This window comes from Archocentrus centrarchus, unplaced genomic scaffold (assembly GCF_007364275.1).
Source record: "Archocentrus centrarchus isolate MPI-CPG fArcCen1 unplaced genomic scaffold, fArcCen1 scaffold_26_ctg1, whole genome shotgun sequence".
Taxonomy (NCBI): domain Eukaryota; kingdom Metazoa; phylum Chordata; class Actinopteri; order Cichliformes; family Cichlidae; genus Archocentrus; species Archocentrus centrarchus.
In genome coordinates, this window is record NW_022060256.1 from 7,107,637 (window position 1) to 7,122,498 (window position 14,862).

The following is a 14,862-nucleotide window of genomic DNA, read 5'->3' on the forward strand; positions in this document are numbered from 1 at the left end:
TGGCCCCGTTTACACAAGAGCATTTCCAGATGGGAACTGTAAAGTGTTGATGCGTGTCAGCCTCCCGTTTACACGAAAATGGCATGAAAACGATACTTTAAGAAAACAGGTTCCAGAGTGGACTGTTTTCGAAATGCTCCAGTCCCTGTTTCTGTGAAAACGGGCGAAAACATTACTTTTTGAAAACAGGGGGCACTGGCACATGTGGGCTATGGTTGCGACTCCTATATCCACACCGCCAACTCGTGGACTGTCAATGGGAACTACAGCATTATAACTGTCTAGTGTTTCTGTGTAAACAGAGATTGTTTCTGTCTGAAAGTGTTACTGCTTGAAAACAGTAAAACGACACAGTTTACATTGAAAACATTCTCGTATAAACGGGACCTTTGTTACCAGGTGTCCCACCTTTCTACCTGTGACGACTGCATCCTCATTGGCAGGTGAGACTGTGGCTCAAGAGAGAAAAGCACTGCTATCAGTGTGCATGTGTGAGTGTAATTGGGTGTGTGTGTGTGTGTGTGATTGGGTGAATGGGACTTGTGAGGAGTCCTGAGCTAAGAGCAGACACTGTTATATAAGCATCCTTTGCCAGAATCTAAATATTAAAATAGTTCCTGGTTTAGTTCCTGACAGACGGTCGGTGGATCTGTTTGTGTCAGTTGATGTACAAGGAGCTGGTTCCAAAGTGTGAGTTTCATTTACTGTCAAATCCACGCTTTTGGTACCTTTTGTGATCTTTGAGCTTTCGTCGTGTACATTCAGTGTTCCCCCACAGTATTTGTGTGTCTTTGTGCTCTTTTAGCAAATTGTTTTGGTTGTTGGTGAGCTGTTCTTTGCAGTGTTACTGCATCGGTTTGTGTATAAACCTTTGGAAACGTTATTTTGTTTCAGGCAGAAATCAAACAGAAACAGCAGATCTGATTATCAAGAAGCTTTATTATTATCAGAGTGAGTATCATCATCATCATCATCATCATCATCATCATCATCATCACTCCTGTTGCTATGGGCCTGTGTGCTGGACTGCAGGAGGCTGTTAGCATGCAGCAGAGCCGAGCAGACAGACAGGTAGTCAGACGGACGGGGCAGAGAGGTAGACAGGTGGACAGGTAGTGAGGTAGGGGAACACATAGGTAGACAGACAGGAGGACAGACAGGTGGGGGACAGGTAGCTATTGTGTTATTTACATACAGGTAGGCAGATGCATTAGAAAGCTTATTGGCTGTCTTCCAGAGGCTCCGCTCCCCGCTCGTCTGTGTCAGCCAATGCCCTGTGAGGAGGGGCAGGCTCTGCGGGCTGGGGGGAGGGGTGTGAGGAGGATGAGGAGGAAGAGGAGGAGGAAGACAAGGAGAGGGGGAGGTCCGGGGGTTGTTCAGTCTGTAGCCTCCCTTCCCCATCTGCCTCACCTCCCATCACCCCCTCCTCCACCTGCCCCCCGCCGCCCCCTCCTCCTCCACGGGACCCGGCGAACTGCAGGTGAGGCAAGAGGGCAGCCGGGGCCTCCTTCTCTCTCTCCCCTGCTGCCTCCCTCTCGCGCCGTTCGGCATATAGCGGTGCCTCCAGGCCGAGGTAGGATGCGCTGAGCTGCCGCAGGTCCAGCTCAAAGGGGCTGCCACTGGGCTGCACTGCCGACTCTGCCCCCTGACCTCCACCTCCTCCTCCACCTGCTCCTCCTTTCTTACCCTTACGAGGGTGGGAGGCAGCAGAGGTGGGGAGGCCATCAGGGAGGAGCGACTGGATCTTTGGGAGCCAACGTTTGCGGACTCTGCGGGCGTTGGTGCACATGTCGGCCGCGATGACATTCATCTCGCTCTCCTTAAAGTTAGGAGCGAAGTTTTGACAGTACACTGAGGAAGAGAGAATAAGAGGAGCAGGAGGACAGAAGAGAAGGAGGAGGAAAGTGGAGGAGGAGTAGGAGAGAAGATGAGTAGAGGAGGAGGAAGAAAGAAGAGGAGGAGGAGAGAATCTCAATACTTCCAAAATACAGTAAAAGGCAGAAATCATGAGTCATAGTCTGTGAGTTTGTGTGTGTGTGTGAGTGTGAGAGAGAGAGACTTACATTTGACGGTGTTTAACACTCGGTTGTCCAGGGGCTTCCGGCTCGGATCATTGGTGGAGGAGCGGATCCCTGTCCCGCAGCTATTGGCCAGTGTGTTTCTATGGAAACCATAACAACCCAATCAGCACCTATATCAGCTGTAGGTTCCCCTCCTCCCGCCCGCTCTGAGACAATGTGCCTGAGCCGTTATGTAAAGCAGCTGCTGCCGACTGTCAGAAGCTTCTGGAAGATCTCACACAGCCCCAGGTCACATGGTGTCTGATGATGTCACAGCGTCTGGGTCGATATACATTTTAGAGGCGCATAAAAATGATCGCCAGATAAAATGTGTAGCACATCAGTGCATGTCAGACGTTTAATGTGACAAGGCGATGCGGTTGATCCACGCGTGACGTGCTCATCGGTTTGGAGACATGAACGGCTTCTTTATTTGAACATGTTTCAGAGGTATCTGTAATTCACAGCAGGGGCGTCTAACTTACTGCAAGCCTTGGGGCTCCTGACACTTCAGGGGCCCCTCCCCTCCCAGCACAGAGGTAGTTAAAGCTCAAACAAGGTGTGAAATGTGATAGGTAACTCACATAAAACAGAAAATGTTCAGAAACTCATGCATGAATAAAAATGCACAGAAAATGTTTCAGTCTTTCTGGGGACAATGTGATTATTGTTCCTGATCTCCTGAAGCACTTATCAGACTTATCAAACTTTTATCTGTTTTTTCTTTTTTCTTCTCTGGCTTCTGAATGTCCAGTTTTTTTAAATCAAACTTTCATGCAAATGAAGACAATTCTAATAATCTGAGATATTTAAGGAAAACATAAAGATAATACACTTCTGAAGTTTTTGTTTTTACTTTAACAATAGAAAAATCACTTGTCTGCCTGCGTCACCTGTCTGTCTGCAAGAGTCTGTAGTTAAATGATCAAGGAAGTCACTGCTGTTGTGCACAACTCTGGCTTTGGAGACACACCTATGGATTGTATAAAACTTCAGGTGTTTCATAAACTCAAACAGCTGGATTGAACAAATTTAACTTCAGCCTAATCCTGGTTTTGTCAAACCAGGATTAGGGTGCTGAGTCTCCATCAGGAAGAGAATCAAAGTGGTCCCACCCTGGTTTAGCCTGCAGAGGAGCTCAGGCAATGCACGAGTCCACCCAAAGTTCTTTTACCTTTACAGAGCGGTGCAGATGCAGTAAAATTGTGCTTAAATCTTTTAATAACCTGCTGAGAGTGCATCAGTTGACATGAGGTAACAGCTCAGAGGCACAGTTAGGTCGAGCTTTGTCTGCGATGAAGTGAAAAAAACGGATGTCTTCTGACTGGTTGGAGGGTTGGGACTCAAAACCAAGCAAAGGCCATACAGGCAAACTTTATTTTCTTTAAGTTAAGCTGGGCTAACTACCTGACCGGGTGCCGCTGCCAGTATTGGAACCATTCAGCATTTTTCTCCACCACGAATGCACTCGGTGCTTGGCCAAAAAACGGGTTCAACTCCAGCACCTCAATCTAGCTGGTCTGGAACCAAGAACGCGTGATGCAAGTGGCAGAAGGGCATGACTCTGCCATCTCGGCATAAAGTTTTCTACCATATTACATGTGTATTACATGTGTATTACATGAGAAAAGCGATGCGATTTTCATGGCCGTGAATTAGGTTGAGCCCTAAGCTGAACTTGCTGCTTTGTATCAGTTCATATCACAGATAAAAGGACGCAAAGTGCGTACTTGTCGTCTTACTTGTAATCGCTGTCTGTGTTTACCTAGTGCCGCGCACAGATGTTGCTGTAGTTTTGTTTGGACTGTAAAATATGCTCGCTGCACAAGAAAGGGGAGCGTGTTCTGCCACGCTTGTGCCCTTCGGCTTCCGTTTCCAGATGAGGATCTGCCCACACTCATACCTGCTCAAAAAGCACAGTGGAAACGCAGGCTCGTTCTTAAGCGCTTCGCCGATTCATTGAAACAGACACCAGCACCTCTGCAGTGGAAACGTAGTATGTGTGACTCACCCAGGTAAGAGCTCACCTGTCAAAGAAAGTAGCCAGCAGCCTCCTGAGCAGCACCTTGTGTTTGACGCCAGCACACAGGTGACAGTTCATCAGCTGACCTCGGGTCATGAACACACCTGACCCTGAGCACACAAACACAGAAGTCAGTATATGTCACATGACTTGGTTACAGGTGTATGAGGTGTAGCTGGACAGGTGTTCTGCTATCCTACCTGCTACCAACTCCACCTTCTCTCCTGGGTCTCCCTCAGCGTAGAGCGATGGATGGCAGCGATATCCAATCTGACTGATCAGACTGGCAGGAAGCGCCATATTGTCCCGACCAACCAGCACACAGGGCCGACGCTCATTAGCCAATGGGAGGGGGAGCATCTCCATCTTCTCTTGGACTAAACCAATGAGAAACAGGGAGGGGAGTGTAGCACTGAGAGTGTGAGCAAACCCGGGAACTAACATTACTAAAACACCAAAAATATCAATGTATGAGGTGACTAATTATAATTCTTGTTGGGAGAGTCAGTGAAATAACATTAAAAAGATGGAAAATGACCAAAAAGAAACAGAAGCCCAGAGGATCATGCTTACCATGAAGACCACTTGGACATCGTTTTTACTTTCAGGAAAATTATTGGCCCAAAGGACCTAAAACCATGACCTCCTCTAAATTTTTATTTATTTGTTTATATATATATATATATATATATATATATATATATATATATATATATATATATATAATTTTTTTTTGGGGGGGGGGGGGGGTGGTCTTAAAGATAGGCGTGGTTAGACTGCTTCCCCCACAGCCTGGATAAGAGGTAGGTGAAGATGGATGGCTTGACAGATAGATTCATTGCTAAGCAGATGATACCCAGCTTTATCTATCCATGAAGCCAGATGACACACATCACTTAGTCAAACTTCAGGACTGTCTTAAAGACACAAAGGCCTGGATGACCTCTAATTTCCTGCTTCTAAATTCAGTTAAAACTCAAGTTATTGTACTCGGCCCTACAAACCTTAGAAACATGGTGTCTAACCAGATATTTACTCTGGATGCTATTACCTTGGCCTCCTCAGGTTGTCCTAAAAGCTCCCTGAAAAGCCTTCAGCTGATCCAAAATGCTGCAGCTCGAGTACTGACAGGGACTAGAAAGAGAGAGCAGATTTCTCCCATATTGGCTTCTCTTCATTGGCTCCGTTAAATCCAGAATAGAATTAAAAACCCTTCTTCTTACACACAAGGTCTTGAATAATAAGGCTCCATCTTATCTTAAAGACCTCATTGTACTGTATCACCCCAATAGAGCACTTCACTCTCAGACTGCTGGTGTCCCTGGGGTATTTAAAAGTAGAATGGGAGGCAGAGCTTTTGGCTTGCAGGCCCCTCTTTTCTGGAACCAGCTCCCACTTTGGCTTCGGGAGAGAGACACCCTCTCTATTTTTAAGATTAAGTTTTCATCGATCAAGTTTATAGTTACTGCTGGATCAGGTGACCCTGAAGCCTCCCTGAACCCGGCAATAGACCTAGGCTGCTGGAGATTTCCCATGATCCCATGAGTGTTTCTTCTTCACTCACCTCTTTTCACTCTGTTTATACCCCACTCTGCATTTAATCATTAGTTATTATTAATCTCTGGCTCTTTTCCACAGTGTGTCTTTTGTCCTGTCTCCCTCCCCTCACCCCCAACTGGTCACAGCAGATGCCTGCCCCTCCCAGAGCCTGGTTCTGATGGAGGTTTTTCTTGTTAAGAGGGAGTTTTTTCTTCCCACTATCACCAAGTGCTTGCTCATGGGGGTCGTCTGAGTGTTGAGTTTTCTCTATATTATTGAAGGGTCTTTACCTTACAGTATAAAGTGCCTTGAGGCGACTGTTTGTTGTCAATAAAATTGAATTGAGATGGATGGATGGAATACTCACTGTAGGGGTTTCCTGGATGTCCATAAATGTGCTGATAGAGTCCAGGGTGGACAGCATTGCTGTAGTAATCCTCCTCCAGCTCCTCCTCGGTGGGGGGGTGAGATGGAGGGGAGTCTGTGGGGAGACTTGATCCTCCTGGACTGGAGCGCCCCCCGCCTGCTAGCAGGTAGGACTGCAGGCCTGGAACCAGCCCTCCACCTGCACTCAGGTAACACAGAGCAGTGCTCCTGGAGGACTGGAGGTCTCCTGCAATGTCCACTCTGAGGAGAGAACCAACAGGAGGAAACATGACATCCACTCTCCCAAAGGCAGCACATCACAAACCTCCACCAAGGGCAAAACACTCATCACAGGACAAAGTGCACAGCTGAGGGTTGGAGCCATTCATCTGGGAACTAATCAGCTTTTTCCAAAGTCTAGCCACAGGGATCAGTCACAGCTATATCTACTCTAGGCCCCATCATACAGAGTATAATGCTTAATACATCAATCAGGCCACCAGGACCACATGCAGGCCCTAGCCACTGATCTTTGAAATCCCACTTGGGAGCTTCGAGCTGAGCATGTTCACCATTACCATGGAGGTATTTTAAAAACAGATAAGGAGGGGGTGGGGGTGGGGGTGGGGGTTGAGACCAGAAACTCCGCAGCAAAGAGTTTCCTGAGCTCAGAGATCGTGTGAGCAGGACGCTCATTTTCTCTTAGACTTCTGTCCAATCAGACTTCTTCTTACCACCCGAAGGAGACGCTCCCTGCTGGATGGGCCTAGTTGAGATAAAATCTATCCCTGGGATTAGAGTCAAGGGACAGGAAAAGTGAACAGTTCCTAAATAACTGTTTAACCCTCAAATGCATCCTAAATTAACTCTGACTCTCACTGTAGGTTACATGTGAAACATTAAACTGATCATACCCGACTCTCGGTTGCCTGTGAACTGATTTCTACATGAAGGACTCAGGACGAATTTTCCACGTGATGTTTAAGCCTCAGATGTTCAACGCTTGATGTGGGCCTGCCTGGTGCTGATGTCAGTGTGACATCAACCAGTCACTCTCAAGGCAAGTTAATGGAGCTTTGGTTAGCGGTTAGCATGAGCCACAGTGTGTATTGCTACCATTTTTCACATACAGCAGGGTGACTACCGCAAACCCAGCTATGTCACCTCTCCAGATCCTTCTGTTCCAGGATAATGGTAAATGGTAAATGGACTAGTTCTTATATAGCGCTTTTCTACTCAGTATGAGCACTCAAAGCGCTTACACAACACGTTTACATTTAACCATGCACACCCATTCATACAAGCACTTCCATGATTAATTAAGATAAGTGCTTTAATTATCTAACATTCACTCACATTCATACTCCGACGGTTGCATCGAAGAGCAACTTGGGGTTAAGTATCTTGCCCAAGGCATGTAGCCTGCAGTAGCCAGGAATTGAACCGCTGACCTCCGGATCAGTAGGTTCTCTACCTACTGAGCTACAGCCACCCCATCAAGATCCCCATAAGATCAGCAAATGCAAGCACAGTGAACTGTTGAATCCACAGCTCAGTTCAGCAGCATAGGAATTCACCCCATTCAAAGTGAAGAGGGGCGAGAGTGCTGAGGCCTGAAAAGCATGTGTGTGAATTCTCCCTGAAGGGTTTCTGAAGTCACGCAGAGACACTTTAAATACCCATGTTGCATTGAAATCAATACAACACATATGACACATAAACCATCAGCATTTTGTAAAAGTTTTCTTTCTGTTCTGCACGGGCAGGGTTAGGGTTAGGGTTCAGGGTTAGGGTTAGGGTTAGGGTGGGTGGGAAGTCCTCCCCCCTGCTTCGTTCAGGTGAGGACTTTGAGCTGCTTTCTGGACTTTGGACAACAAAAAGCAACATGACAACAGTAAAGGAACAAAAAAGAGCAAGCAGAATAATGTGTCTAGCAGAAGCATTTAGAGAAAAGATTTCCTCACCTTGCCTCCTCTCCTCCTCCTCCTGCTGCTCCTCCAGCCTCCTCAGCGGGAGGTGTGTCAGCTCGCTCCTGTTTGATCCTGCTGACAGCGAGAAGCAGCTCCTCGGGGCTCAGTGCTGGCTGATCCGGACTCACTTCCTGCAGCTGGGGGGCGCCGTGCTGCTGCTGTGCCGTGGGGGCATCAAAGCCCCCAAGCTCATCTGCTGAGGTTGTCTGTAAACACGTGTTTAATTAAAATTAAAATGAGAAGCAAAATACATAAAGCAGCTGTAGTTCCTCTAATTACCACTAGATGTTGCTGATGTGATCAGACTGTACTGAAAACCTTAAACTTTCCTCTGGTCAGACCCACCTGTGAGTCACAGCAGAGAGGTGAGGAGGAAGAGGAAGCCTTCATCATCATCAGCTCCATACCACGCTCCACGATGTTCTGGATCTGCAGGTACCCGGCAGTGTACATGAGCACCAGCTGCTCGCTGGCTGCCATGCTGAGGCGCCCCGTGTAGCAGAAAGACAGAATCTGCTGGAAACATGTTGGTGTCACTGAGGACGGCAGCTCGAACACCGCCTGGGAGGAGGATGAGGAGGAGTCAGAGGAAGAGGAGGAGTCGGCCGCAGAGCTGAACAGGTCTCTAAAGTAGAGCGAGGAGGCAGCGAGGACAGCCCGATGCGCCTTGAAGGCCTGACCCTGCACAAGGATGGAGACATCACAGTAGTGACCCAGCAACCGCTGCTCGTTCAGGCTGCCCAGCACACTGCTGCCAAAGTCGGGGATCTCCACCTGCAGAAGCCCCTCTGACATGATGGAGGTTGTCAGCCCGCTGAGGTTGGAACAGGAAGTGGACAGTGGCTCGGACTAGCCGGTGGCTAGAAGGAGACAGTCCTGATGAGCCAGAGTTAGACTGAGGGATGAAGATGACAGGGCGTTTAGGTGTCAGGGATGCTGCAGAAAGTTCCTCCAAAAAGTTTCAGATCCATAACGCTGGTGTGGAGCAAATAGTGAGGTCAGAGGTCAGCGAGGAGGCGGGGGATTCAGGTTCAGGAGGAGGTGGTAGATCATCAAGATGGAGGTCAGCTCAGTACAGAGAAACAACTAGAACATGAAGAGGGAGACAGGAGGAGGAGGAGAGGTTAAAAGCCTCACAGCTTCACAGCTTTCATGTGTCTGCAGAACAAACTGAGGACACTTTTATCCCACGTCTCCTCCCTCACTGAATAAATTAAAACTCAAACATGGAGAAAACCCTCAAACCTCCTGCAGATAATCGAGTGTCTCCTCCAGAATTTCTCCTCTGATCTGCTTTAGGGGTGCCCAAACCTGCGGCCCGCGGGCCGCTTCCGGTCACGCCCCCTTCTGGTCCGCGAATTGATGTCAAAAATAACATACAATTTGGCCCTTTAAGTTACTTTTTTGACATTTCGCTTAACCCTCGCAATTGGAGGGGAAGGCGAAATGTCAAAAAAGTGACTTAAAGGGCCAAATTGTATGTTATTTTTGACATCAATTCGCGGACCGGCAGTAGGGGGCGGGGCCTGAGTGGCCCGCGGGCCGAGTTTGGGCACCCCTGTAACTATCTGTAGGACTTCAAGTTTCTTTAAGCCAGCAGTTTTATCGATGAAAACTCCAACAAACAAGGCTCACTGAACACAATCAGACATTTTTTATCACAACCTGAACGAACATCCCAACACGAATGTGCCCACAACAGCATCAGGACCATCAGTTCACCCATTAAAACCAGAGATAACTTTAATTAAACTGATCAAACAGCTGTCAGAGTGTTTCTGTCGCACCATGTCTGTCTGTTCAACTTAAAAAAGCTGAATTTTTATTTAACATGTTGCAGCTGATAGGTATTATTTTGTTTTCATGTGACAGGCCAACACATCTGTGAGTGCAGAAAGAAAAGGTGCCCTTTGGTTTGGAGAAAGCTGAAAAAAGACGGCAGTTTCTTCCAAGTTTATTAATAATCAAACGGAGCAGAAAAATTGAGATCTATAATGAGTGGTAAGTTTTAAAAAAAACAACAAATTAATAGTTTTAGAGGTCTCTAAATTCTGAAGGCTGTTTGAAGAGTCTTTGAATTAAATTTAAAGGGGGTGGGTGCTTTTTCTTAATTTCTGCTGTATATTACATGGTGAAGTGTTGGATATTAAAATTAAATATGGCCAAATAACCAAAAATCTAAAGTGAACTCTGTTTACTTTTTCTACTTTTGTACCAAGCTGATGTCAGCTCATCCCAGATTTCCTAATATGGTCATCTACAGACATCTGCACAGTCACCAAATACAGGACAGCCAATCATCATCCTGGGCTTAAAAATGAGAGCACCAACTTTCCTCTAACGGCCAGCAAAGGCGCCTCAGTGAGTCAGTCCCATAGACTCCCATGTTAAAACTTTCCAGCAGAAATAAACAGGTTTACAGCCTGATACAGAAACTGCTTTGGTCTCTGCAGATAATTTTCCCCCTTCATAACAGCTGTAAGGGGAGGATGTTTCTACAACTCACATGTTTACATTATTAGGGGCGTGGCATCTCTGACTGACAGATGACACAATCAGCTGTAGCTGCTAGCTGTCTGCTAAGCTTCATCTCAGCTAACTGGAGTCCCTGAACTGGACCTCTGGAATCTGTTTGTACTGTTGGAACCTTTTGGAGCATTTTTAATGCAATTATCTGACCAATAATATGGCTGCTGTGTGCTTCAATGGACTAACAGACTATCCATGAAGGCTGAGATCTAGTTTGCTGAATGAAATTCTGGAATTTTGATATTACTGATTAGCAGGTATCTGAGGCTACGTGATGCTCCTGTACAGTCTGTGGATAACTCCACCCTCTTGTCCACATATGGTCACTTGTGGAATGAAAAACCAACATGGTGGCTAAAACGCTGAAATGCTGAAGCTTCAAAATATTGTCTTTTGACGTTTTTGCTGTGGCTACATCAGAAATGTGATCAGAGAGCAACATGGCATTCAGCTAATGCTGAAGTGCTGTCTCAGTAACACAAAAATGGTGGGAGAACATCCATTTGGAAAAATCTATTAAAACCTTATTTTCAGCAAAGTCAGCAGCATTTTTAAAAGCAGTTTTTAGATGTGGCTGATGACTGTGTGTTTGCAGTTTTTATGTCTCTGTGACCTTTAAAATTAAATTTAGACAACCTTTCAAAATAACATTCTAACAACAGAGGCAGTTAAGAAGGCTGCTGAGCAGTGGAGCTTAATTCTTGAAGGACTTTTGTACAGCTCAAAGATCTGGGAGCTGCCCTTTGGTAGGCTCACAGAAGCTGGTCAATCAGAAGAAACTGAGCTGTGACCTAACGGCAGATTCAGCATTTACATCATGCTTAAACCTGTCTGTATGTGAGGTGGATGTGTGGGAGAAGCACTAAGATGTAAATAAACAGGTGAAGTGCAGACAGAGAGGTGTTTGCTCAGTCATGTGATCAGGTGGCAGCTTTCAGTCTGACTCATTATTCACTAAAACACTGAGCTGAAGTCTGAAGCTCACAAACACGGAGGCTTTCAAAAGGAAATCTATTCTCGTGTGAGTCATCGAGCAGCCGGGTCAGCCTGACTGACGAGGGTCATCACGACCACTTCAGCTCATTAGTCTCCTGCCTTCTGCCTCTCTTTGGCTTTGCAGCCAGATTGCAGTCCACATGCTTCTGAGGCGGTGAGGATTCTGGGCTGGAATCACCATTATTGATAGATCTGATTAGGTCATGTAAATGGCATCTGTGCTGCGATGAGGTTTCTCCAACCTTTAATATGAAGTCAAGGAGTAGTTTTTTTAACATTAATCTTAGAAACTTTAATTTTTTTCCTTAAATGATTATTTTCCAAAAATTGGTCTTATAAAAAAAACGTTAAAAGATTTACCTTTAGCCAACTTTCAGTCTCAGTATGAATCAAGAATACTGCGATTACACCAAAGCGATGCCAAAGTGTGGGCTGCTAAGGTACGGCAGGTGGGCCATTTAATGATGTTAGAATTTTAAGGAATACATCATTTTAAAAGTTGTAACTTTTTGAAGCTTTATAAAATTACAGTATTAAGACATTTATATGCTGAATCACAGAATAATCATTGTGGTTTACATTGACAGGATAAAATCCTTTGGGATTGGTTCTAAAATTAAACAGATTTCCTCTTAAAATCTGGAATCCTGAATGACTCTTTGACTCGGGTGTAGTAATTTAACATTTTAGAAGGAACTTGAACTCATGAAAAAGCCATAGGATTTAAATACTTCTTACTTCCTGTTATTCTTTTTCTGACCAGTTTTTGATCATGAATTCGTCTCTCGTCATTATTTGGAATAAGCTTCATTTAGAAAATAAGGCTGTTCAACAAGTAAACCATCAGAAGATCAAAGCGAATAAGTGTGTGATGGTCAGATTCTGAATAAAGATTTGGGGAGGCCAGCTTTGGGTCGAAAGTTTGCCATATATGAACTGCCCGAGGTAAAAAGGTTATGGCTAGTTTATGGCAAAAAGGTCATTTTTAATACTTCCAACTTTATTCACTTTATAACCCATGAACCCTCCGTCTGCGAAGTAACTCAGGCTGTCAGTCAAATGAACCGATAATTAATTAATACCATTAGTTATTTTTATTATTTTACCTTCCTTTAGACCATCTGTGTTTTAATTGAGCTTCTACCCGAGCAGTGACTATGAAATGTTATAATTACATCTATTGAACTCAAACTAAGATATCTGATATCTTAGTTGTTGTGGAAACACAGCAACGTCCTCCAAAAGTTTTTTGCCCCTGAGGAAAGTTTCTGTGATGGAAACTTTTCTTAACAGCCAACTTTAGAGGCAAACTGACAAAAAGTTCTGATGAGGAAGAGTCCAGCAGAGACAAATAAGGACTAGTAAAATATCAAGGGGTTCCACAGGGATCAACATCAGTTCCACTGGTGTTTAATAAGTTACATTTTTTGTTTGTATGCAGATGACACCATCCTGTATGCAAAGTTTAAAGTCACGCTGACTGTAACAAAAAAAAAAAAATATGTGCACAGTCAGATGTTTTCAGCACTTCTAAGAGCTCACACTCTTTGTATCTTTCTTTAAGTTTTCCCCGTTTCATTTGGTATAAACTTTTTAGGCCACATGTTGAAAATACTGATTCAATTCTATCGCTAACCAGTCAGGCTTTTGTTAGGGTAGAGATCACTTCATTTAAATCAAAACTTCAGTTATAAAGTTAACATTTGTTCTAAATTTAAATAGTTTTTTTTTCTCAGTTTTTTAAAGAGTTTGGGAATATGGAGGAACCCAACAAAACTTATCTTCTTAATCCAAACATAAACGCTGAAATAGGATCACGTTTACAGCTTTGAGGCATTGCCTTAAGGAAACTATTGTTGTGCATTGGCACGATAGAAATAAAACTGAACTGAATTGAACTGAATTGTGATCCTGAGGCAGTGTTTGTCCTTTAGTAAGAGAAAAGCTGGTTTTCTATGTTTTCCAGTTCAAAGTGATGGGGGGGGGGGTCTGCTGCCCTCCAGATCAAACAAGATAGTTTGTAATCTGGGTGTCTAATATCATCTTACTCTCCACAGAAGGTTCCACACTGCTGCACAGACTTAAAATTTAAACAGCGTCATTCCCGGGATAGACTCACAGTGACACCTTGCTCAGTTTCATAGGGTTTTAATTTGCTTCTGTGTGTGTGTGTGTGTGTGTGTGTGTGTGTGAGAGAGAGAGTGAGTGAGAAAGAGAGAGATGTGTGTGTGCTGTGTCGAAGAGACCATGTGATTACACGATGAGGTTTGAGTTCTTTAAAGACACAAAAACTAAAGTCTGTGTGAATACGGAGCAACGACGGACTTTCATTCCCCGGGTTTATCCTTAAGGCTTCTCCTGCATGATGCTTGGGAGGAGCTGCCTGAAACACTGAATTCGGGGAGCAGAGCTCTATGTGCAGTTATGACATAATCATCCATGAATTTACTGATTTACTGTAAATAAATCATGGCCATAGACATGGACACTGAGCCAGACCTGTGGTCCACTATAACCCAACAGAGTCTGCTACAGTCCAGCGAAAACCACTTAAGCCCAGGACAGTCTGCTAAGGTCTAGCAGAGACCTCTACAGTTCAGGATGGCCATCTACAGTCAGGAACAATTTGCTAAAGTTCAGCAGAGTCCTCTGCAGTCCACCACAGTGATGAAAGTCTCCTATAGTCTACCAGAGTCCTGTATAATCAACTATAGTCCACTACAGTCTAGAGCAGTCTGGTAAAGTCCAGCAGAGTCCTCTGCAGTTCAGAGCGGGTGTCTGCAATCCATGACAGTGCATTACAGTCCGACCAAGTCCTCTACAGTTCACAACAGCTTCCTAAAGTCAAGCATAGACTTCTGCAGTCCACCGTAATCAAGGAAATTTCCTATTGACGAGCCGAGTCCTCTACAACCCAATAAAACCCAGCAGGGTCCTGTATAGTCCACTACAGTTCTGGACAGTCATCTACAGTCCAGCAGAGTCCTCTACAGTGCACTAGAGTTCAGGACAGTCTGATACAGTCCAGCAGAGTCCAGTACTGCTCGGGACAGTCAGGTACAGTACAGTCCAGGTGAGTGGAGTCTCAGAGCGGAGCTCAGTGTTTGTGTTGTTTACAGAGCAGCTGCAGCAGACAGACAGACAGACTGAGCAGACAGACAGCTCAGAGTGAGAAACAGAGTTTGACAGAGTGACAGACAGGTTAAACAGACAGTTTCAGAGTGCAGAGACAGACAGAGAGCCAGAGGAGGACAGATGTCACACAGAGAGACACCACCTTACCTCCTCTCTGCTCCTCTTTCTCCTCTGCTTCTCCTCCATGCAGCAGGCAGGACGGCTGGCTGGGAGAGGTTTTCTTCTTCTCCTGCGCTCAGTCAAC

At 45.2% G+C, this 14,862-nt stretch overlaps 1 protein-coding gene across 1 annotated transcript; it reads right to left on the reverse strand.

Annotated features, from left to right (window-relative positions):
* Window positions 1–1,161: 1,161 nt before the first annotated feature.
* On the reverse strand, window positions 1,162–14,862 carry LOC115776015 (nucleus accumbens-associated protein 2-like). Its single transcript, XM_030723600.1, has 8 exons — window positions 14,766–14,862; window positions 8,304–9,044; window positions 7,953–8,164; window positions 5,990–6,249; window positions 4,284–4,460; window positions 4,088–4,193; window positions 2,064–2,161; window positions 1,162–1,851 (listed from the first exon to the last, which is right to left on the reverse strand). Exons 2-8 carry the CDS (start codon window positions 8,751–8,753, stop codon window positions 1,220–1,222), a joined length of 1,935 nt encoding a protein of 644 aa, XP_030579460.1. The 5' UTR covers window positions 8,754–9,044; window positions 14,766–14,862; the 3' UTR covers window positions 1,162–1,219.

Coding starts and splice junctions, on each gene's coding strand:
- LOC115776015 (XM_030723600.1), bottom strand. CDS start 8,753: ATGTCAGAGGGGCTTCTGCAGGTGGAGATCCCCGACTTTGGCAGCAGT. Junction 8,165..8,303: donor CTCTCTGCTGTGACTCACAG/GTGGGTCTGACC, acceptor ACGTGTTTACAG/ACAACCTCAGCAGATGAGCT. Junction 4,461..5,989: donor ACATCCAGGAAACCCCTACA/GTGAGTATTCCA, acceptor TCATTGGTTTAG/TCCAAGAGAAGATGGAGATG.